The sequence below is a fragment of the Coregonus lavaretus genome, assembly GCF_964263955.1.
Source record: "Coregonus lavaretus genome assembly, chromosome: 37".
Taxonomy (NCBI): Eukaryota; Metazoa; Chordata; class Actinopteri; order Salmoniformes; family Salmonidae; genus Coregonus; species Coregonus lavaretus.
The window spans coordinates 19,598,193-19,621,533 of record NC_140024.1 but is presented as its reverse complement, the minus strand read 5'-3'; the positions used below and the strand labels follow the sequence as shown (position 1 = coordinate 19,621,533).

Sequence of the window (23,341 nt, the reverse complement as noted above, 5' to 3'; positions counted from 1 at the left end):
TGTTCTGTTTTTCTCACACACCTTTTAATGTTGGTGACATTGATGAGTGTAGTAAGTGAAAACGTATACAGGTGAAACTCCAAGTATACCTTTGGGTCCTTATGGTTGTGTGCACAGAAATAAATACAGACCAGAGCCTATGGCTGTGTGTTTGAGTGTAGCCTAATCACCATCATTGCACTCCAAGGCTCACATTCTGAGTACCTTGGCTTTCCCTGCCTGCAGAAATTCCGAATGAACCAAAACAACTGCAGTTGTTAGGATATGTCAGGATATTCTGGCCATTCCCTGTGCTGCTGGATCAAAATGAAGACGTATGCTCTGTCCTCTCAGTCCACTAAAACAGGAAATAGCTGACAGCAGGAATGCCGTCTCTCTCCTCCTGTCTCTATAGGGCTCAAGTCCACTAGGGCTACTGCTGTAAACAAACAGCTTCTGACCAGAGCCCAGCACCCTCCCTCCTATCCACCTCTGATCTCTCTGGGTTTTCTATTGACCTCCATAGAAACCAAAACACTTTGGAAGAGAATAAAGGAGAGGGGTTGTTTCAGTGCTGAGACTGTATTTTTAGATGGGATTGGCATTTGAAGGGAGGAAATTGTGCAGGGACATGTGGGCATGCAGGGACTGTTTATGGTGAAATTACAGGGTGTTCATTTACATTTACGTCATTTAGCAGGCGCTCTTATCCAGAGCGACTTACAGTAGTGAGCGCACACATTTTCGTACTTTTTTGGTACTGGTCCCCCGTGGGAATCAAACTCCCAACACTGCCGTTACAAGCACCATGCTCTACCAACTGAGCCACATGGGATCATGGGTTACTAACACAGGTTCCTCAGAGTGCTGATATCTGCGATGTCATGGACACCACAGAATGTGTGGCGTTATAGAGAGAAGCGTTGAAGAAACAACACATTTGATCTGATCATCCATTTCAACACAATAATACATTAATATATAATAAAGATGTTTTGGTGAAATTATGATAATGGTAAACATATGAACTACAATATCAGGCAGAGAAATATGCAAGACTGGAAGTCATTACCCTTTGATTGAATGTAATGTTGATCAGAGTAGTGTAAATGTGATGACCCTTTTGGCTCACATGCAGACTAAACCGGGCACGCGCGTGCGTCCGCCATTGCGCGCATGTTGATTTTGTCCATCCACACCAGATGTGATCAGGACACGCAGGTTGAAATATCTAAATGAACTCTGAACCAACTATATTAATTTGGGGACAGGTCGAAACACATGAAACATTCATGGGCATTTAGCTTGCTAGCTTGATGTGGCTAGCTAATTTGTCCCGGGATACAAACATTGGGTTGTTATTTTACCTGAAATGCACAAGGTCCTTTTTTTCTGGATCATTGTAGAACTTTGACCCATTTTGAGTCTTTACTCTGATAATTAATCTACAGATGAAATGGGAAACCTAGTTAGTTTCTAATAATCTCTCCTCCTTCAGTCTTCTTCTTTTTCTGTGGCCTTTATATGGTGGTTGGCAACCAACTTTAAGGTGCATTACTACCACCAACTGGAATAGAGTTTGGACCTCAGTTCATCTTTCGATCACCTACGTGGGTATATGCTCCTAAAAACCAATGAGGAGATGGGAGATCTATTTTAGCGCCTGGCTACGCAGATGCTCGTTGAAGCGCGCGAGCAGTTTGAATGAAATTATTGAATAACATGTACAGTACCAGTTGAAAGTTTGGACACCTACTCATTCCAGGGTTTTTCTTTATTTTTACTATTTTCTACATTGTAGAATAATAGTGAAGACATCAAAACAATGAAATCACACATATGGAATCATGTAGCAGCCCAAAAAGTGTTTTATATTTTTGATTCTTCAAAGTCGCCACTTTGCACACTCTTGGCATTCTCTCAACCAGCTTCATGAGGTAGTCACCTGGAATGCATTCAATTAACAGGTGTGCCTTTGTTAAGAGTGAATTTGTGGAATTTCTATCCTTCTTAATGCTTTTGAGCCAATCAGTTGTGTTGTTACAAGGTAGGGGTGGTATACAGAAGATAGCCCTATTTGGTAAAAGACCCAAGTCCATATTATGGCAAGAATAGCTCAAATAAGCAAAGAGAAACGACAGTCCATCATTACTTTAAGACATGAAGGTCAGTCTAACCGGAACATTTCAAGAACTTTGAAAGTTTCTTCAAGTGCAGTCGCAAAAACCATCAAATGCTATGATGAAACTGGCTCTCATGAGGACCGCCACAGGAAAGGAAGAACCAGTTACCTCTGCTGCAGAGGATGAGTTCATGAGAGTTACCAGCCTCAGAAATTGCAGCCCAAATAAATGCTTCACAGAGTTCAAGTAACAGACACATTTCAACATCAACTGCTCAGAGGAGACTGTGTAAATCAGGCCTTCATGGTCGAATTGCTGCAAAGAAACCACTATTAAAGGACACCAATAAGAAGTGACTTGCTTGGCCAAGAAACACGAGCAATGGACATTAGACCGTTGGAAATCTGTCCTTTGGTCTGGAGTCCAAATGTGAGATTCTTGGTTCCAACCACCGTGTCTTTGTGAGACGCAGAGTAGGTGAACGGATGATCTCCGCATGTGTGGTTCCCACCGTGAATTATGGAGGAGGAGGTGTGATGGTGTGTGGGTGCTTTGCTGGTGACACTGTCTGTGATTTATTTAGAATTCAAGGTCCACTTAACCAGCATTGCTAACTCAGCATTCTGCAGCGATACGCCATCCCATCTGGTTTGCGCTGAGTGGGACTATCATTTGTTTTTCAACAGGACAATGACCCAACACACCTCCAGGCTGTGTAAGGGCTATTTGACCAAGAAGGAGAGTGATGGAGTGCTGCATCAGATGACCTGGCCTCCACAATCACCCGACCTGAACCCAATTGACCGCAGAGTGAAGGAAAAGCAGCCAACAAGTGCTCAGCCTATGTGGAACTCCTTCAAGACTGTTGGAAAAGCATTCCTCATGAAGCTGGTTGAGAGAATGCCAAGAGTGTGCAAAGCTGTCATCAAGACAGAGGGTGGCTACTTTGAAGAATCAAAAATATAACATATTTTGATTTGTTTAACACTTTTTGGGCTGCTACATGATTCCATATGTGTTATTTCATAGTTTTGATGTCTTCACTATTATTCTACAATGTAGAAAATAGTAAAAATAAAGAAATACCCTTGAATGAGTAGGTGTGTCCAAACTTTTGACTGGTACTGTATGTGTAAATGTATTTTGCAACGCTCGCTCACGTAACGCGGGTGACGTGGTCATCATGTCAGTCAGATCAGAGAAACATGTCTCTCTCCCTGTTTAGCCTGAGTCCTCAGAGCCTTCAGCATCACACAAACCACAAGCCTCTAAAATGAATATCTGCAATAAAAACAGCCTGGCTTTTTTTTCTAGCCCTCTAGGTGAACACGTTCATGGGAAGAGAGCAAGTCTGTTAATCTTGGCTGCTCTAGTCAAGCAGAGACGGATACAAACACACATTCCAATCAGAAGGGGATGGACTGTCTCCTCTCTTTAGTTGGCTCTGTGCTGTGTTTGCAGATACTGGCTATTCTTGCCCACTTCAATCTGAAACAGCCATTTTAAGGGTGCACCGTAATCACAATCTAGACACCGTGCTCTGTAATTTCTTTAATTCTACCTTGTAAAGTTTTGTGCTCTCTAAATTGATGGGATAACAAGGTTTCTTTTGAAGGTTTCTTTTAAACAAGCCCATATCTCCTGTCCAACTGGCCTGAATCATTCAGAAATATTTATACGGTTTCTGTGGCAACCAAAGACGTTTGTCTTCTGTTGTGAGACTTCAGGGCCCATTCTCGTTTGGAGCGGTGACCTCATGATTCTTTTATTTCCATTAATTTGTATGAGAAGAGAGAGCGAGGTGCTGGGTTAACAGAGCAGAGCCTACAGCACAGATGGGTCCCTCACACAGCACAGCCCTTTCTCTCCTTGGCTGTTGTATTTTATGCTTTGGTGTTTACTCACACTGTTTGGAATCCAGTGAAGTCATTCATCTGATATCTGAAATGGCACTCCCATGGCTGAGATTAAGCTCCATATTTGTCATGGTTTTGGCCAAATATGCACAGAGCACATTGACCCACTTAAACTCTCAAAGGTCTCAAATTCAAGCGTGAGTGTTTTGGGTAACGCTTTATTTCACATAACTAATTTTCTTATTACTGCAGTTGATTAACAGTAAGTAATGAATTGTTGTGATTTATAAACACAACATGTATACGGCTACAAGTGTACCCGAACCCAAACAATCACAAAGACTTCAATATGTTGGATGTTGATGTATTGTAAACGTTACGGCTGGGAAGTTTCATGTGGTGTGTCGTGTCTGTCCATCAGGCGAGTGGGCGGTCCGAGGGTGACGATGACTGCCAACAAAAGTTCCAAGGCTGCACCCCGAGCAAGAGGGGCTAATGTGCCCCGGGACATCCCCGACAGGTCAGTGACATCACCACCAGCCTTGAGGCCAGGGGGAGGGAGAGGGAGAGGGAGAGGGGAGAGGGGAGAGGGGAGAGGGTGGAGGGAGAGGGGAGAGGGGAGAGGAAGAGGGGAGAGGGGAGAGGGTGGGGGGAGAGGGAGAGGGAGAGGGAGAGGGGAGAGGGGAGAGGGTGGAGGGAGAGGGGAGAGGGTGGAGGGAGGGAGGGAGAGAGAGAGGGGATGGCTCTCAACATGCACTATGATGTCAGGAATAACCAGCGCAGGTGCTCATATCCTTTATTGCCTCAGTCAGGACATTTTCTTCAGGGAGGAAAGTTATTTTTGTAAGTCTGTATGAGTGATAGAGTGATACCGTGGGATCCCACTATGTGTATGTGTTGAGTGATACACTGCATACAGTAGGTGACATGGCTCATCAACCCACAGTTGTTAGCATTACGTAATTGTTAATAAGGAAGTACTGATTGGCTGCAGTATTCTGTCTTGCCTTTTCTCCAGAGTTACAGGGAAGCAGGGATAAGACTAGTAGTCTCTGCTTTTGTAAACCATCCTCTACATTCTGGAATAGGGCCCCATTCAACTATAAACTCTTTCTGGTCTGAGCAGAGGCTTGTTTGAGTTACCATGTTGAGAGATGACATCTTCCTCCTGGAACAGAGAAACAAACAGGGCTCGTAATGAAAGTGCTGGCGATAGACTGTTCTGTTTTGTGATCTGTCTTTCCCTTCAACACTATATATACACAGACAGGCTTAGAGTGAAGATTTAAGATCTACAGGAACTGGCATCAACTGACATGGAAATGCTTACATCGGACTCACAGGGGTGCAACTGCAAGCCTTCACCATCTGCTACTTGGTGTGTAGTCTGTCAGGATGTTAGTTTACCAAGTGCTACATGTCCTTGTATAACACAGCAGTCAGTGGCTGTGGCTCTGACGTGTTTTAGTTGGATCTCTTATGTGAATAACCTTGAGAAGGGATGCCAGTTGGAAGTTAGCTACAGCCCTGGCTGCTACATTGACTCAGTGTGAAATCACCATAGCCTGTGAGGAGTTTAAACATGAACATCACTGACAGATATTTTTTTAAAGAGAAATTGATTTTGTGCTGAGTAGTTGTTTTTCTGTTACCTCACCGTGTCTCCTGAGTTAGATACACTCTTAGAAAAAAGGTGATATCAAGAACCTGAAAAGGTTATTCTGCTGTCCCTATAGGAGAACCCTTTGAATTACCCTTTTTGGTTCCAGGTAGAACCCTTTTGGTTCCAGGTAGAATCCTTTTGGGTTCCATGTAGGACCCTTTCCACAGAGTGTTCTACATGGAACCCAAAAGGGTTCTTCTTGGAACCAAAAAGTGTTCTCCCTGGAACCAAAAAGTGTTATCCTATGGGGACACCCAAATAACCCTTTTAGAACCCTTTTTTCTAAGAGTGTAGTGAGCCCTGGTCTCCTTCTGATAATCTACTCAGGTTACATCAAGTGTTTGAATCTAACAATTGTACCCCATCGCTCATCTAACGACCCCAGTCCAAAGAGATAAACACAGTTCTCTAGAAACAATAACACTCCCTAGCTCTGTTACCATCAACACTCTACACAGTTCATGATGTTTCTATAGTTTTTTACTTGTAAAAAATTGCACAATGTTAAATAAAGGTTAAATAAAATAAAATAACAAATAAAAATATGATTTAAGAGAGGAAACTGTAATTTATGCACAGAGAGAGCAGCGTTATATACTTGCCCCCACCTTCCCACAAGTCTCTCTATCCTAGATGGAGAAAAAGAAAGGATTCTGTCGGTAAATTACTATCATTCCTTGGCAGGAAAGAATTCTGAGAAGACAACATCTCATAAGATCTGGGAGGGGTGCAGCACATCTTTGATGGGCACTTCTTTTAATAGAAAAGATCATTGCTGAGAAAAGAAATTAAGTAACTGGAAAGCTGGATATAAATCTATAAAAAGGTCAAAGGAAATGAAATTAAACACATTTATGAGAGGAAGAGAGAGGGTGTCTTGAGGGTGAAGCTCAAAATGAAATAGAGGGGATGTTAATGGCTTCTCTCTCTTTGAAAATCTATCTATTTATCTGGGTTACTGGAAGCCCTCCTGTTGTGGCCCGGTCTATCAACAGAACAGGAAGTGGCCTATGGTTGATGTGATGTGCCCTGGCTGGCCTGGCTGGAGGACAGTGGGTCCAGGACCCAGGAGCCAGGCCCTCACTGGCACCCAGCTCAGTACATGTGTGGCCGCCACAGTTGAAGCTGCCCAGCACCAGAGCCAGGCTTGTTTTAACTGGCCCAGTCCTGACCACCAGAACACCCCCACAGACCCCATCCCCAACGCAGCTATCCGTACTGGAGAATTCTGCACTTTATGTTTTCCTTTTGTGTGAAAAGGAACTTACAGGGGCTTAATACTGCAGTCAAACCAGCTTTTATGACTCCTGGAGTAATCTTGGCCAAGGCGTGCCTAAGGGGGTATTTTTGAACGTGCGCTGTTATTCTACTGGCTGATTGAACTTACATTTGGGTATAATGGTCTGATGGGTGGATAGGGGGTGTTTGAATCGATATATTACAAAGGTTCTGTTGCTATTTGAAATACATCTACAGTGATATTACACTGGGGCAGTTTTGACTATCACAGAATGTTATGGCTGTTGAGAGGTCAAACAAGAACCAGACTGAATTTATACTAAACAAAAACACAAATGCAACATGCAACAATTTCAACGATTTTACTGAGTTACAGTTCATATAAGGAAATCAGTCAACTGAAAAAAAAAATGTATGCCCTAAATCTATGGATTTCACATGACTGGGCAGGGGCACAGCCATGGGTGGGCCTGGGAGGGCATAGGCCCTCCCACTTGGGAGCCAGGTGTCAACTGATATTGAATACTTATCGTTCCTAATGAGATTCCAGTAACCAATCATATTATATTATATTGTGATATGTTTAAAAGTTGACAGCTATTTCAAATCAGCTGTCAGAAGCTGCATGACGAGCAGTTTATTTTGAGCCAATCAAAACTCAATATTCTATCTTAGTCCCTCTCCTAACCTCACGTTCTACACCAGTGGGCTCCAACATGTTGAAAAGGAGCTAGAACGGAACGTGAAGAGCTACCGCCATTCTATGGAAGAAAAACTACGTTTCAAATCGTCATGGGAAGTTGTATAAAATTTAACAAAAAAGAGAGAACTGGATATTAACACTCACTTATCTATCCGAACATGCTGTGAAGGTTTTGAGGGGAAGATTAACGCCAGGATTTGGTGAGTTTTCATAAGGAGAACGAGCCACTAGCGATTAGGCTAGTTAAGCTATTGCTAGTATTTTGTGTGTGTTCATACTGAACCAAGCATACGCACAAGCTGTTAACATTTAGGCTAGCTCAGCTATCGATCAGTTGAAATAGCAAACGTTAGTGATCATGCTAATCATGCATGGCAAACTATTTTAGTTTTCATACTTTTATAAAATGTGATTAGCTATTATCATAATCCATTTTGGTACGCAGTTATGTTTTAGATGACTTTCTAAGAAATGGTGTATAGGTATAAGCACTAGCGCTTTCCATTTGCCCAGGCTAGTCTATTGTTCAGTCCACGTGCGCCTGGTGCTGTAGTTGTGTAAAGATCTTTCCATTTGCCCAGGCTAGTCTATTGTTCAGTCCACGTGCACCTGGTGCTGTAGTTGTGTAAAGATCTTTCCATTTGCCCAGGCTAGTCTATTGTTCAGTCCACGTGCGCCTGGTGCTGTAGTTGTGTAAAGATCTTTCCATTTGCCCAGGCTAGTCTATTGTTCAGTCCACGTGCGCCTGGTGCTGTAGTTGTGTAAAGATCTTTCCATTTGCCCAGGCTAGTCTATTGTTCAGTCCACGTGCGCCTGGTGCTGTAGTTGTGTAAAGATCTTTGCATTGCTCAGGCTAGTTTATTGTTTAGTTCAAGTTTTATTTTCTTAAGCTAAGAGCTATATTAATGTTTATATGAAAGGTACTCATGGTATATATAGTGTGTGATCCTGTTTGTAAAACAGGTCCGTTTTTTTTTTGTATGGATTCAGTTCCACCAAGGATGGCGAGCCGCCCTAACCCAGGACATCCGTAAGAAGATTTGCATGCGAAGATTTCATTTTCCTTTTCCTTGGAGGACACTGAATTTGCACTGCCATACTACGGTGTGGTAGGATTCTTTGTTGCAAGACATCATTGCACCATACATTGCAGTGGGACTGACATAAGCACATACCACTTTTAAACACCTTACAGTGTTTATTGATATGCACAGTCACTCACATTTGATTCCATCTCATAGTGGTTTATAAGTCAGTATTTGTGAATTGGGTTGTGTTTTTCTGTGGATTCATGTTTATTGTATTTGTATTGAACTTTGAACATTGAAAGCTGAGATACCCTCAGATTAAAATAGTTGGGTGCACCCTAGTAAACTATAGGTGGGATATATGGCCGATATCTAAGTCTATTGTACTGTTGATGTATTTAATTCATATTGAGCTCATTGTACAAATGTCACATCAATATTTACTCAAAGTGATTCTTTTTTTTGTACGAATTTTAATTACAAAATGCAAGCCGGCATTCTTTTCCTAAATTATTCAGTTGTGCGGTCTTCATTTCTCACTACTTCTCCAGTAGCGAACCTAACTGGTCCAATAGAGTTTAAGCTTAAACATAGTGTTAAGCAATTGTTACACAGGCCCACCCACTGGGGAGCCAGGCCCAGCCAATCAGAATGAGTTTTTCCCAACAAAAGGGCTTTATTACAGACAGAAATACTCCTCAGTTTCATCAGCTGTCCGGGTGACTGGTCTCAGACGATCCCGCAGGTGAAGAAGACGAATGTGGAGGTCCTGGGCTGGCATGGTTACAAGTGGTCTGCAATTGTGAGGTTGGTTGGACTTACTGCCAAATTCTCTAAAACGACGTTGGAGGCGGCTTATGGTAGAGAAATGAACATTAAATGATCTGGCAACAGTTATGGTGGACATTCCTGCAGTCAGCATGCCAATTGCACTCTCCCTCAAAACTTGAGATATCTGTGACATTGTGTTGTGTGACAAAACTGCACATTTTAGAGTGGTATTTTATTGTCCCCAGCACAAGGTGCACTTGTGTAATGATCATGTTGTTTAATCAGCTTCTTGATATGCTACACCTGTCAGGTGGATGGATTTAAATTGGCAAATTAGAAATGCTCATTAACAGGGATGTAAACAAATTTGTGCCCAACATTTGAGAGAAATAACCTTTTTGTGTGTATGGAACATTTCTGGGTTCTTTTATTTCAGCTCATGAAACATGGGACCAACACTTTACAAGTTGCGTTTCTATTTTTGTTCAATATATACAGTGGGGAAAAAAAAGTATTTAGTCAGCCACCAATTGTGCAAGTTCTCCCACTTAAAAAGATGAGAGAGGCCTGTAATTTTCATCATAGGTACACGTCAACTATGACAGACAAAATGAGATTTTTTTTCTCCAGAAAATCACATTGTAGGATTTTTTATGAATTTATTTGCAAATTATGGTGGAAAATAAGTATTTGGTCAATAACAAAAGTTTCTCAATACTTTGTTATATACCCTTTGTTGGCAATGACACAGGTCAAACGTTTTCTGTAAGTCTTCACAAGGTTTTCACACACTGTTGCTGGTATTTTGGCCCATTCCTCCATGCAGATCTCCTCTAGAGCAGTGATGTTTTGGGGCTGTCGCTGGACAACACGGACTTTCAACTCCCTCCAAATATTTTCTATGGGGTTGAGATCTGGAGACTGGCTAGGCCACTCCAGGACCTTGAAATGCTTCTTACGAAGCCACTCCTTCGTTGCCCGGGCGGTGTGTTTGGGATCATTGTCATGCTGAAAGACCCAGCCATGTTTCATCTTCAATGCCCTTGCTGATGGAAGGAGGTTTTCACTCAAAATCTCACGATACATGGCCCCATTCATTCTTTCCTTTACACGGATCAGTCGTCCTGGTCCCTTTGCAGAAAAACAGCCCCAAAGCATGATGTTTCCACCCCCATGCTTCACAGTAGGTATGGTGTTCTTTGGATGCAACTCAGCATTCTTTATCCTCCAAACACGACGAGTTGAGTTTTTACCAAAAAGTTATATTTTGGTTTCATCTGACCATATGACATTCTCCCAATCCTCTTCTGGATCATCCAAATGCACTCTAGCAAACTTCAGACGGGCCTGGACATGTACTGGCTTAAGCAGGGGGACACATCTGGCACTGCAGGATATGAGTCCCTGGCGGCGTAGTGTGTTACTGATGGTAGGCTTTGTTACTTTGGTCCCAGCTCTCTGCAGGTCATTCACTAGGTCCCCCCGTGTGGTTCTGGGATTTTTGCTCACTGTTCTTGTGATCATTTTGACCCCACGGGGTGAGATCTTGCGTGGAGCCCCAGATCGAGGGAGATTATCAGTGGTCTTGTATGTCTTCCATTTCCTAATAATTGCTCCCACAGTTGATTTCTTCAAACCAAGCTGCTTACCTATTGCAGATTCAGTCTTCCCAGCCTGGTGCAGGTCTACAATTTTGTTTCTGGTGTCCTTTGACAGCTCTTTGGTCTTGGCCATAGTGGAGTTTGGAGTGTGACTGTTTGAGGTTGTGGACAGGTGTCTTTTACACTGATAACAAGTTCAAACAGGTGCCATTAATACAGGTAACGAGTGGAGGACAGAGGAGCCTCTTAAAGAAGAAGTTACAGGTCTGTGAGAGCCAGAAATCTTGCTTGTTTGTAGGTGACCAAATACTTATTTTCCACCATAATTTGCAAATAAATTCATTAAAAATCATACAATGTGATTTTCTGTATTTTTTTTCTCAATTTGTCTGTCATAGTTGACGTGTACCTATGATGAAAATTACAGGCCTCTCTCATCTTTTTAAGTGGGAGAACTTGCACAATTGGTGGCTGACTAAATACTTTTTTTCCCCACTGTAATGTGCATTTGGAGCAATACTGTGGATATATACTGTACAGTTTGATTTAAAGGCCATTAGCAATAATGTTTCCCCAGCAGAAGCTTATTGTTGAACATAGCTACATCAAAATGCTTTTTAGATATATTCTTACAAATTAATGTGGCAAATCAAAACTAAATGTAGATTAATTACAGAACTGAACAATGGAGTTCAACCTTGAGAATGTTGGTTACTAAAAGTAATCCGTCCTCTTGCTATTTTCACCCTTGTTTGGTCTTTATCCATTTGCTTTCCTTTGAAACCATATCGCATATGTTTCCATTTTAGACGCACTGGATAATTGGACATAACTTTGGACTTTTACCACAGTCAACTGGAACATGATCTAGCTAGCACTATTCTGCAAAACGATGATGTATGAATAGCTTCATCCAGGACACTGGTCATTATGGTCCTGGACTAGGCTTAAACTGTGTCCAGGAAACTGAACCTATGAGTCCAGCCTCTGGACTGGGTTTAATGAGAGTGAACCCTGAGTCCAACCCCCAGGTCCAAACCAGGCATGTGGGGCCAGTTTCACTCCCCTCTACCTCATTATGAGAAACCAAGCAGTTTCAACTGGAGAAGTTAGATACAGTAGTCCCTCAGAGCTAATCTGTAGTGATCTGGTTCTCAATTTATTTTCTGAGATTTTTACAAATCAATTAAAAATGAAAAGCTGAAATGTCTCGAGTCAATAAGTATTCAACCCCTTTGTTTTGGCAAGCTTAAATAAGTTCAAAAGTAAAAATGTGCTTAATAAGTTGCATGGACTCACTGTGTGCAATAATACATTTACATTTTAGTCATTTAGCAGACGCTCTTATCCAGAGCGACTTACAGTTAGTGAGTGCATACATGTTTTTAGGTTGTTTTTTTAAATATTATTTTTCATAATAGTGTTTAACATGATTTTTTAAAGACTACCTCAAATCTGTACCCCACACATACAATTATCTGTAAGGTCCCTCAGTCGAGCAGTGAATTTCAAACACACAGATTCAACAAAGACCAGGGAGGTTTTCCAATGCCTCGCAAAATAAGGGCACCTATTGGTATCATTTACATTTACATTTTAGTCATTTAGCAGACGCTCTTATCCAGAGCGACTTACAGGAGCAATTAGGGTTAAGTGCCTTGCTCAAGGGCACATTTACGTCATTTAGCAGACGCTCTTATCCAGAGCGACTCACCAATTGGTGCGTTCACCCTATAGCCAGTGGGATAACCACTTTACAATTTTTGGGGGAGGGGGGGTAGAAGGATTACTTTATCCTATCCCAGGTATTCCTTAAAGAGGTGGGGTTTCAAATGTCTCCGGAAGGTGGTGAGTGACTCTGCTGTCCTGGCGTCGTGAGGGAGCTTGTTCCACCATTGGGGTGCCAGAGCAGCGAACAGTTTTGACTGGGCTGAGCGGGAACTATGCTTCCGCAGAGGAAGGGGAGCCAGCAGGCCAGAGGTGGATGAACACAATGCCCTCGTTTGGGTGTAGGGACTGATCAGAGCCCGAAGGTACAGAGGTGCCGTTCCCCTCACTGCTCCATAGGCAAGCACCATGGTCTTGTAGCGGATGCGAGCTTCAACTGGAAGCCAGTGGAGTGTGCGGAGGAGGGGGGTGACGTGAGAGAACTTGGGAAGGTTGAACACCAGACGGGCTGCGGCATTCTGGATGAGTTGTAGGGGTTTAATGGCACAGGCAGGGAGGCCAGCCAACAGCGAGTTGCAGTAGTCCAGACGGGAGATGACAAGTGCCTGGATTAGGACATGGGTACAAATAAAAAAAGCTGACATTGAATATCCCTTTGCGCATGGTAAAGTTATTAATTACACTTTGGATGGTGTATCAATACGCCCAGTTACTACAAAGATACAGGCGTCCTTCCTAACTCAGTTACCGGAGAGGAAGGAAACCGCTCAAGGATTTCACCATGAGGCCAATTGTGACTTTAAAACAGTTACAGAGTTTAATGGCTGTGATAGGAGAAAACTGAGGATAGATCAACAACATTGTAGTTACTACACAATACTAACCTAATTGACAGAGTGAAAAGAAGGAAGCCTGTACAGAATAAAAATATTCCAAAACATAATGTTATGGGTATGCTTGTAATCGTTCCGGACTGGGATGTTTTTCAGGATAAAAAAAGAAACGGAATGGAGATTAAGTACAAGCAAAATACTAGAGGGAAACCTGGTTTAGTCTGCTTTCCACCAGACACTGGGAGATGAATTCACCTTTCAGCAGGACAATAACCTAAAACACAAGGCCAAATCTACACTGGAGTTGCTTACCAAGAAGAGAGTGAATGTTCCTGAGTCGCCAAGTTACAGTTTTGACTTAAATTTACTTAAAAATCTATGGCAAGACCTGAAAATGGTTGTCTAGCAATGATCAACAACCAATTTGACAGAGTTGAAGAATTTTGAAAAGAATAATGTGCAAATGTTGCACAATCCAGGTGTGGAAAGCTCTTAGAGACTTACCCAGAAAGACTCACAGCTGTAATCGCTGCTAAAGGTGCTTCTACAAAGTATTGACTCGGGTGTAGTAAATTAGATATTTCTGTATTTAATTTTCAAAACATTTGCATAAATGTCTAAAAACATGTTTTCACGTCGTCATTATGGGGTATTGTGTGTGTAGATGGGTGAGAAAAAACATCTATGTAATCCATTTGGAATTCAGGCTGTAACACAACAAAATGTGGAATAAGTCAAGGGGTATGAATACTTTCTGAAGGCACTGTAATTGAAATACTTTTTGTCACTCATATTGTTATTTGTTCTATAATAGGCCTACCCTACACTCAGAAAAAAAAGGTGCTATCTAGAACCTAAATGGTTCTTCGGCTCCAGGTAGAACCCTTTTGGGTGCTGTACAGGTGCTGTACAGCTCTCTCCCTAGTAGTCCCCACCCTAGGTTTGTTCTGTCAACTCTATTGGATTTGAACCCGTAATGCTTGTTTAGAATTTAAAATGTACAATTAGGATTGTTTGAGAAGGAGGCAGGCAGTTTGTCAGGAGGAGTTAGGTCACTGACACAGTGAGTCAGACAGTCTGACTCTGGCCTGCAGGTGATCAGGTGCTGCACAGCTCTCTCCCCAGTAGTCCCCACCCTCGTGTGAAAGACAGAGCCCAGTGGTGTGAAGAGATCTGTCTCAACCTGCAGCTCGGATCACAGCCATCACTTCCTCCTCCCTGCCCAGCCCAGCTCACACTTGTTATTCTAACCATCGCTAGCTGTGACATCAGATCCCCACCACCGCCTTGGGTTTCGCAAGCCTCAGTCAGGAGCCAAGTCCAGAAAGTTCCCAAAGTCTTCTGAGTGGGGTAGAAACGGAAGAGTCAGAGATGGGTGAGAAATAGTGTGTGTCTCTCTGTGAAAAGCCCAAATGAGGTCAGCAGCAGGGTGTTTTATCCACATTGCTCAGCAGTGAGCAGCAGCAACGTAGCATTAGCGTCGGTGTGAGGTGAACAATGGGCCAGTCTGTAATGAGCCAGGGGCCGGGCCGGCGTCCTCTCTGTGAGGCTGTTAGCTGTTAGCATCAGGAAACACAGACAACTCTCCCAGGACTAGTGCGGTAGGCTGCTGGTGAAGGTAAGACCTAAGAGCGTCTCATCTGTCTCTCAGTGTGGTGTATTCCCATGGCTTTGTGTGTGGCGTCTACATCAATTCTACCCAAATTATTTTAATTATGTGGAAAAATCCACACATGCATTTTTACTGTAGATATGTATTTGCTTTGGCTTCGAACAGGGATCCCATACTGCCAAAGTTATGTCACATTACTGGGTGCTTTCCATTGGTTATTTTACATGAGTGGTCAAAGTTTTCATGTTGCCTATTATCTTAGAAATACATTCTGGCGTTTAAGGTTTTTCTTCTCCAAAGAAAGCGTTTTTCCCCCTCTGTTGCCATATAAGCTTTAGCTGCAATGATTAATCTTCCGCTGGTAAGCAGAAAACACCTGAGGTAACTACTGGTATTCCACGCCTAGTTTCTCTCAATGTGCAGTCAGCAGTGTTGAGAGGAATTCACAGCAGCTCTCAGTGCCAGACTCTTCCGAGCTGTTTAGTGAGCAGAATTATTATTTTGCTATTTGGGAGCAAATAAAGTAACGTTGTAAGGAATGGTACCATGATGTTTCTGACCCAGCCCCCCCCCCCCCTACTCTTGTTCCAGGTGCCAGTCTGCGTCCCCACCCCCCATTCTCTCTGCCACACAGGGGCGGTGCCACGCCCCGCTCAGCGACAGCGAGGACAACAGGCAGCACGTCAGATACGTCAAAACAGACGGCAGACTCTTGGGCCGGGCCGCCTGGAGCAGCAAGACCGCTAGCCTCTGCAGCGGAGCCTCCCTCTCCTGTGACCTACCGTCCCAGAGCCGACTTACCAAGTCCAAGAGCATTGGCTGCCTGGACAACAAGCTCTCCATCTACAAGCCCTCTGGTGGGGCTCAGGTGGGTCAGGAGGCCCAGAGGGGCCAGGAGGAGCAGAAAGAGAACCAGAAACAGGAGGATCTTCCTGGGGGGGGTGGACTGAGTGGTGGGCCCCTGAGCTGGAGCACCCTATCCCTGGGACCCTCGTCCAACCACGTCCACAAGCGCACCCTCTCTCTCAGCCGCCCCGTGTCGGGGGCATCCTCTGTGGCCATCCGTAAGAAGATCTCAGAATGGGAGTGCAGGAGGGTGGCTCTGCCTAGGATGAGCCTGTGTCTGGAGAAGAGGCCTGTAGGTGAGCGTGTGGGCGGCAGCGAGGGCTGCCCCAGCCTCCTCTCCTCACCTTGCAGTGAGAAGACCTTTGACTTCAAGAGCATCCGGAGGATGAGTATGGCTTTCTCAGAGTGCTCCTACCCAGAGACGGAGGAAGAGGAGGCAGCCTCAGACAGGGAGGGCTTGGGCCGCTTCCAGAAGAGGCCAGGAAAGACCGACTCCTCTGCGTTATTCATGCACTCCCTGTCTGCGCGGAAGGAAACGTCTGCTGTACTCAATCGGATACAAAAGATCGAGAAGGTGCTGAAGGAGAGCCCCAGCCAGCCACCGCGGTATCTTAGTAACTGCTATGCACCAGACAAAACGAGACAGAAGTCTTTTACAATAGGTGGGATCGAGGACTTGGACAGTAGGGGCACCAGTAAACGCAGCAGTATATGTTCCGTGGCCACAGAACCAGACGCCCCGCCGGCATCTGATAAACTCTCCAGACAGAGGTTCAGTGTGAGCTCAACCCGGTCAGAGACCGAGAGCCCAGAGCCCCCCTGTCAACAGACCCCGGAGGGCATGCCAGTCAACCCCCTGCCCAAACCTAAACGCACCTTTGAGTACGACGCCAACCGCAACCACAAGGGCATGTCGCCAAGCAACGGACTACCTCCTGGCAGTGCCTCTGAGGAGTCACCACCCCTGCTGCCCACCACCCCCGCACCCAACATGACGCAAAATCTGACAAAGGACGGGAGCACCCCTAAGAGACTACAGGACAGGTGAGAATAGTCACGTCACCTCTAGATGTGTACACGCTTAGGAAAAAGGGTTCCTAATAGGTTCTTCGGCTGTCCCCATAGGAGAATCCATTTTGGGTCCAGTTAGAACCCTTTTTGATTCCAGTTAGAACCCTTTTAGTTTCCATGTTAGAACCCTCTGTAGAAAGGGTTCTTTCTATCTGGAACCAAAAAGGGTTCTTCAAAGTGTTCTCCTATGAGGACAGCTGAAGAACTCTTTAAGGTTCAATATTACACTCTTAGAACAGAATGTGCTGTCTTTTATTGTAATGGTATGTGTCAGTAAGTACACGGTTCAGTGAACTGATGTTTTTGTGTTGTGCTTAGTGCATTCTCAGACAGTACAAACGTGTATCTTATCCCCCGGGCCCTCCCTCTCCCTCAGAATCAGCCATGCTGATCAAACAACATGGTGAACAGGAGATGCTGATTTATGTAGCTGCACAACAAAACATGGGTCCTGCAGGCTGCAGTAAAAACAGAGAGGCAGCGAATTTGTTTAGTTCCTTTCTGAGAGTTGCACATGGACGACTAGAACATTTATTTGTCTTGGATTTGTAAATGTCTCTAACATGTCCTGAGAATGTTTTTAGGGGGGTAAGGATCACAGACCAAGCGTTTACTTTGTTGGTGTTCTAGTGTATTGAATTATTGGCCTTTTGTCTGTCTCTGGCTGTAGTCAGATAGACAGTAGAGCGGTCGCACTCACTTCATATTGATGCTGCTAACTGAATTGGTTCCACCAAGTCTGCCTCTGTTCAGCGTTTGATAATAAGCAGATAAATGTTGAATCTGCTGTTAATTTTCTCAAGGCCTCAATGTTTTCCTGCATTAGAAAGATGGTATTTTTGGCCTCATATGAAGAGTATCGCATTGTTCTATTGATATTGCTTATAGCTTTTTTTTCTTCGGCTTTTCTAATATGAGTTGTCTAGAATGCTGCCATTGAAATGGAATATGTTAAATTGAGTTTCTGCCATTTTTCCAGTGTTCTTTTGTAAGAATGCCAGGCTTTCATTGAACAAAATTAAGTAGCCTAATTGCAATACAAACAAATTGCAAATGTCAACTACATTAGACAGGGCATTGTATATCTTAGTATAAGGCCAGGTAACAAAAGTCTGCTGTCTGTGAGAAACAATCAAAGTATTACTGTAAATAGCTCTATAACACAATGCACTCTAATAATTACATTTTACATTTACATTTTAGTCATTTAGCAGACGCTCTTATCCAGAGCGACTTACAGTTAGTGAGTGCATACATTTTCTGTTTGATATAGAACATCCTTAAATATCTCTACTCAGCTCGAGCCAAACTGTTAATATCCAAGACCATAAATAGTTCTATCCTTGAAATCCAACAGCTTTTCAACAACGTTCCAAGTAACTCTTACATCAAAACAGGACTGTATTATTCTTCAATCATGCCTGTTATATAGCAAAGGCCTACAGTATATTGTCTTGCCAGTGGACATCCCAAGGTTCCCAGTGTGCCTCCTCATCCCTCTTCATTATGTTGCTATAGAGCTGTGCAGTACAGGCAGCTATTAGCCTGTTATGTCTTTCTGGAACACTTGATATTGTTTATTACCCTCATTCTTTATCCCCCTTCAAATTGACTTCAGAGCACAACTTGTTTAGGCCAATGACTGAGGGCAGGGCCTTGCCAGATCCTCTTGATGAGCGGGGAGGAGGAGGAGGAGATCTTTTAATGTCCCTGACTTGGAGTCAGTGTTTAACATTCCTGCGGCAGAGGCAATTTCAGAGCATGTTTAAAAGCCATGAGCCGTCAATGGAGCAGGACAGCAGGCGTGAGCTCACTGATTTAATGGAGGGACACTCCCCCTGTCCTGTCCTGTCCTGAGCATTCAGAGTCCAGACACACATAAGCTGTCATGCTATGTACATACGTACAGTACACAGAACTCCAGAAAAGATGTGGGTTGGTGGTAAATAAACAGGAAATGACTTTGTGATTGGAGCACATGTTGCTGTCAGCGTAATTAGATTAGTGGTGCTCTGAACCAGTGTTCCAGGTCTTCTCTCTCTCTTCTCTCTCTCTCTCTCTCTCTCTCTCTCTCTCTCTCTCTCTCTCTCTCTCTCTCTCTCTCTCTCTCGCTCTCTCTCTCTCTCTCTCTCTCTGTTTAATTGGCAGCTTCTTAGAGGGCTGTTGAGGGATGAGGCATATTTGGGTCTCCTTGGAACATTCTAAGTGGCTTTCATCCTCTCAGGTGGTCCTTGTTGATTGTAATCGGCCAGTAGAGGATGTCAGGATGGAATGAACCAGACCCTCTGGACTGCAGCTCTCCTCTCCACTGTGTCAGCACACAGCCATGCATGATTAAATACCATTTTCCTTTCTGCTTTTTTCATCCTCCTTGTTTCTTCCCATCTTTTCCTCCCTCCTCTCGCTCTCTGTCCTCCCTCGTTTCCTTTCTGTGATTCTCCCTCCATCAATCCCCTCTCTTTCTCTTCTGACTTTCTTTCTCTCTCTCTCTCTCTCTCTCTCTCTCTCTCTCTCTCTCTCTCTCTCTCTCTTCTCTCTCTCTCTTCTCTCTCTCTCTCTCTCTCTCTCTCTCTCTCTCGCACTCTCTCTCTCTCTCTCTCTCTCTCTCTCTCTCTCTCTCTCTCTCTCTCTCTCTCTCTCTCTCTCTCTCTCTCTCTCTCTCTCTCTCTCTCTCTCTCTCTCTCTCTCTCTCTCTCTCTCTCTCTCTCTCTCTCTCTCTCTCTCTCGCTCTAGGGAGTCATGTGAGTTGGAGGATGCTGCCAGCCTGGCCTCCTCGTACCCGTCCTCTCCCACAGAGAATGGCACTGTTTCCAAAGAGACCTGCGGCAGCAGCCGGCCCAGCTCCAAAAGCACTTTAGAGGAGAACGCCTATGAGGACATAGTGGGTAAGCATGGTGCTGTGTCTGGAGACCTGAGGAGAACTCAGCCTGACCCGGGACACGTACTTATGCATTATAATTCAGTGAATAACCAGGATTGTGAAAGCCAAACTCTATCAGTGGCTCCTGATGCAAGCAGTAATTCCAAAATCCTTTCACACACTTGGTAGATTTCTAGAGAAGTCTGATTGTTGGCCACTCTCTTATATCCTCACGCTCTCAGCTGCCAAGTAGACTGGATTGTTTTTATTCTAAAGGATGGCATGAAGATGTGTGCTGCTTTCTGGTTTCACCATCAACTCCTAATTGTTATGGACTGATAACAAGTATTTATTCTTCTGCTGAAAGCTCTGTGTGTCTGTCTCCAGACAATGGTTATGCGGGAGCCAGCAACAACAGATGGGTTATATAATGCTAGCTGGCCTTCCCCTGGTTAAAAGGAATTTGACAGTCATGGTGTACATTCATATCGCATCTGCTTTCTATTGGAACAATCCCAATTAGCTGACTGAAAAACTCTCAGGGCTTTTCAAAAATCAATGGTAGGTTTATACTTCATATTCCTGCTTTATGTTTATTCAGCCCTGTATGGTCATGTCAAGAAAATATGATCATCACTCACTCTACATTATCAGGCCATTCCTTGAGACAAAGAATGGCATTCCACCGTTTACTGGATTATATTGTAAGATTACTCTGTGGTTGTAGCACTTTGGGAAAATGTCAACTTGATATGCCTCAGCTAAAGCCCAGACCTAGCACTAAAGCTAATTTCACATAAATCAAGTGTTCGACAGTCTCACAAGGAATTGCTTTCACAAAATTGGGGGAATATCAATCCTCCAACAAGGACTTTTGACCTCCTGATAGTTTTAGTAACATGGAAAACTACAATATCACAGTATAAGCAGGACCAACTCTAATTTCTCTGTATTGAGGTTGACAAAGTACAAATGTATGCCAAATTCCTTTCCAGTAGTAAATGTCCTGAGGACTGTGGACAGTGAAAAAAAGGCTGGTTCTCCTGAGGTGCTTCATGTGGCATCGATGTCTGTCACGGCTTGAATGTGAGACCCAGTAAAAGAATGGGGAATGACATGTTTTCAGTTGGAAATTAGAGATTGAGTGTTGGTTGACATATGTTTGTAGCCTTTGAGCATATTTTTTTTGCAAGCACATGGGTCAAATTAAGACTAATGGCCATATTTCTCCCTCATACATGGTTGACTCTCTTCCTCTATTCGTTCTGTATGGCGTTTTATTCAGTCACTGAGGATGACCAATGGTTCCAGGCAGAGCATGAATCGGTGGCCGCGAGGGGACCCGGGGGACTTTCATGCGTACCCCAACAAAGAGTCCATTGTTCGCCGGCCGAACACCTCGAGTATGGGATCGGCGATGTGGTCAAAGGCATTTTGGCTGAATGCTGATTAGTTCCAGAGAAATACATTGCCTCTGTGAGCTCTCCCTCCCCAGTGATCCTGGCTGCTCCAGTCTGAAATAGGCCTAGCTGGCTCTGATCACGGCATGGAATGGTGGTTCCACCACCATTAAGCAGCGGTTTACAGGTCAGATGTTCCGTTGGAGAGGCAGCAGCCACAGCAGTGGGAGATAAGCCATGTTCTAGTCCCTCTCCGCTCGTATTTCAACGTGTAGCAGCTCAGACACTTTGGACTCAGACACACACAGCCCTTCTCGAAGCATTTAATCAACTGTGAGGAGATCATAGCTGTCTGAGACAGTAGGCCACTGACAATGAGTACATTAAATAAAGACTCTTCTCAAAATCAAATCAAATACAATTTAATTTGTCACATGCGCCAAATACAACTGGTGTAGACTTTACAGTGAAATGCTTGCTTACGAGACCTTCCCAATGTTGCAGAGTTTTAAAATAATAATAAAAATTGTAACACAAGGAATAAAATTAAATACACAAGAATGGAGCTATATACAGGGAGTACCAGTACCAGATCAATGTGCAGAGAGGTACGAGGTATATGAGGTAGATATGTACATGAAGGCAGGGTAAAGTGACTAGTCATCAGGATAGATGATAATAAGAGTAAGATAGAGAACAGAGTAGCAGCAGCAATTGATAAGTGTAAAGGTGTATGTGTGTTTGTGTTGTGTCTGTGTATGCATATGTAGTGTATGTGAATGTGTTTGTGTGGGAGTGTCAATGTAGTGTATGTGAGTGAGTGTGTATGTGGTGTGTGTATATATAGTCTAGTGAGTGTGCGTAGGGTCAGTGCAAGATAGTCAGTGCAGATAGTTTGGGTACCATTCATTTACTATTTAGCAGTCTGGCTATTTAGCAGTCTTATGGCTTGGGGTTCGAAGGTGTCTCGGAGCCTGTTGGTCCGAGAGCCGATGCTCCGGTACCGTTTGCCGGACGGTTTTCATCCTCCTGAGGGGGAAGAGTTGCTGCCATGCCCTCTTTGCGGGTGTGTGTGGACCATGTTAAGTCCTTAGTCATGTGGACGCCAAGGACCTTGAAGCTCTTGACCTGCTCCACAACAGCCCGTCGATGTGGATGGGGGCGTGCTCTCCCCTCTTTCTCCTATAGTCCACAATCAGCTCCTTGGTCTTACTGACGTTGTTGTCCTGGCACCACACTACTAAGTCTCTGACCGCCTTCCTGTAGGCTGTCTCATCGCCGTCCATGATCAGGCCTACCACCGTTGTGTCGTCAGCAAACTTGGTGATAATGTTGGAGTTGTGCGTGACCACGCAGTCGTGGGTGAACAGGGAGTACAGGAGGGGACTAAGCACACCCCTGAGGGGACCCGTGTTGAGGGTCAGCCTACCCTCACCAGCTGGGGCCGGCCCATCAGGAAGTCCAGGATCCAGTTGCAGAGGGAGGGGTTCAGTCCCAGGGTCCCTAGCTTGGTGATAAGCTTGGAGGGGATTATGGTGGTGAACGCTGCGCTGTAGTCTATGAACAGCATTCTCACATAGTTGTTTTTCATCTTGTCCAGGTGGGAGAGGGCAGTGTGAAGTGCAATTGTGATTGCTTCATCTGTGGATCTGTCGGGGTGGTATGCACATTAGAGTGGGTGTAGGGTGTCTGGGATGATGGTGTTGATGTTTGTCATGACCAGCCTTTCAAAGCACTTCATAATTACAGATGTGAGTGCTACAGGGCGATAGTCATTTAGGCAGGTTACCTTGGAGCTCTTAGGAACAGGGACAATGGTGGTCAGCTTGAAACATTTTGGGATTACAGACTGGGACAAGGAGAGATTGGAAATGGCTGTGAAGACACTTGCCCAGCTGGTCTGCGCATGCTTTGAGAACGTGCCCTGGTATTCCAGCCTTGTGATTGCATTCCACCTTCCTCCTATAGTGTCCTTTTGCATCTTTGATGTCTTGTCGGAGGTCAGATCGGGTTTTCTTGTATGCGCCCATGTCCATGTCCCGTTCCTTGTAAGCAGTAGGTCTAGCCTTTAGCCCAGTGCGGATATTG

General features: G+C 44.2%; 1 protein-coding gene across 6 annotated transcripts in view; it reads left to right on the top strand.

Annotated features, from left to right (window-relative positions):
• dennd2b (DENN domain containing 2B) overlaps positions 1 to 23,341 on the top strand; it is a 77,495-nt gene that overhangs the window by 24,658 nt on the left and 29,496 nt on the right. For 3 of the 6 annotated variants that reach the window (XR_014610792.1, XM_084154682.1, XM_084154681.1), the window contains exons 2-4: positions 4,380 to 4,478; positions 15,668 to 16,966; positions 19,727 to 19,878. Coding sequence is in view for 4 of the 6 variants with exons in the window: in XM_084154682.1 (XP_084010808.1) it covers positions 4,405 to 4,478; positions 15,668 to 16,966; positions 19,727 to 19,878 (1,525 nt within the window). In the remaining 2 variants the exon portion in view is untranslated. Of the gene's footprint in view, positions 1 to 4,379; positions 4,479 to 9,325; positions 9,399 to 14,784; positions 15,083 to 15,667; positions 16,967 to 19,726; positions 19,879 to 23,341 lie in introns of those variants that run through there. The other 3 variants (XM_084154684.1, XM_084154683.1, XR_014610793.1) reach the window with 3 other exon arrangements.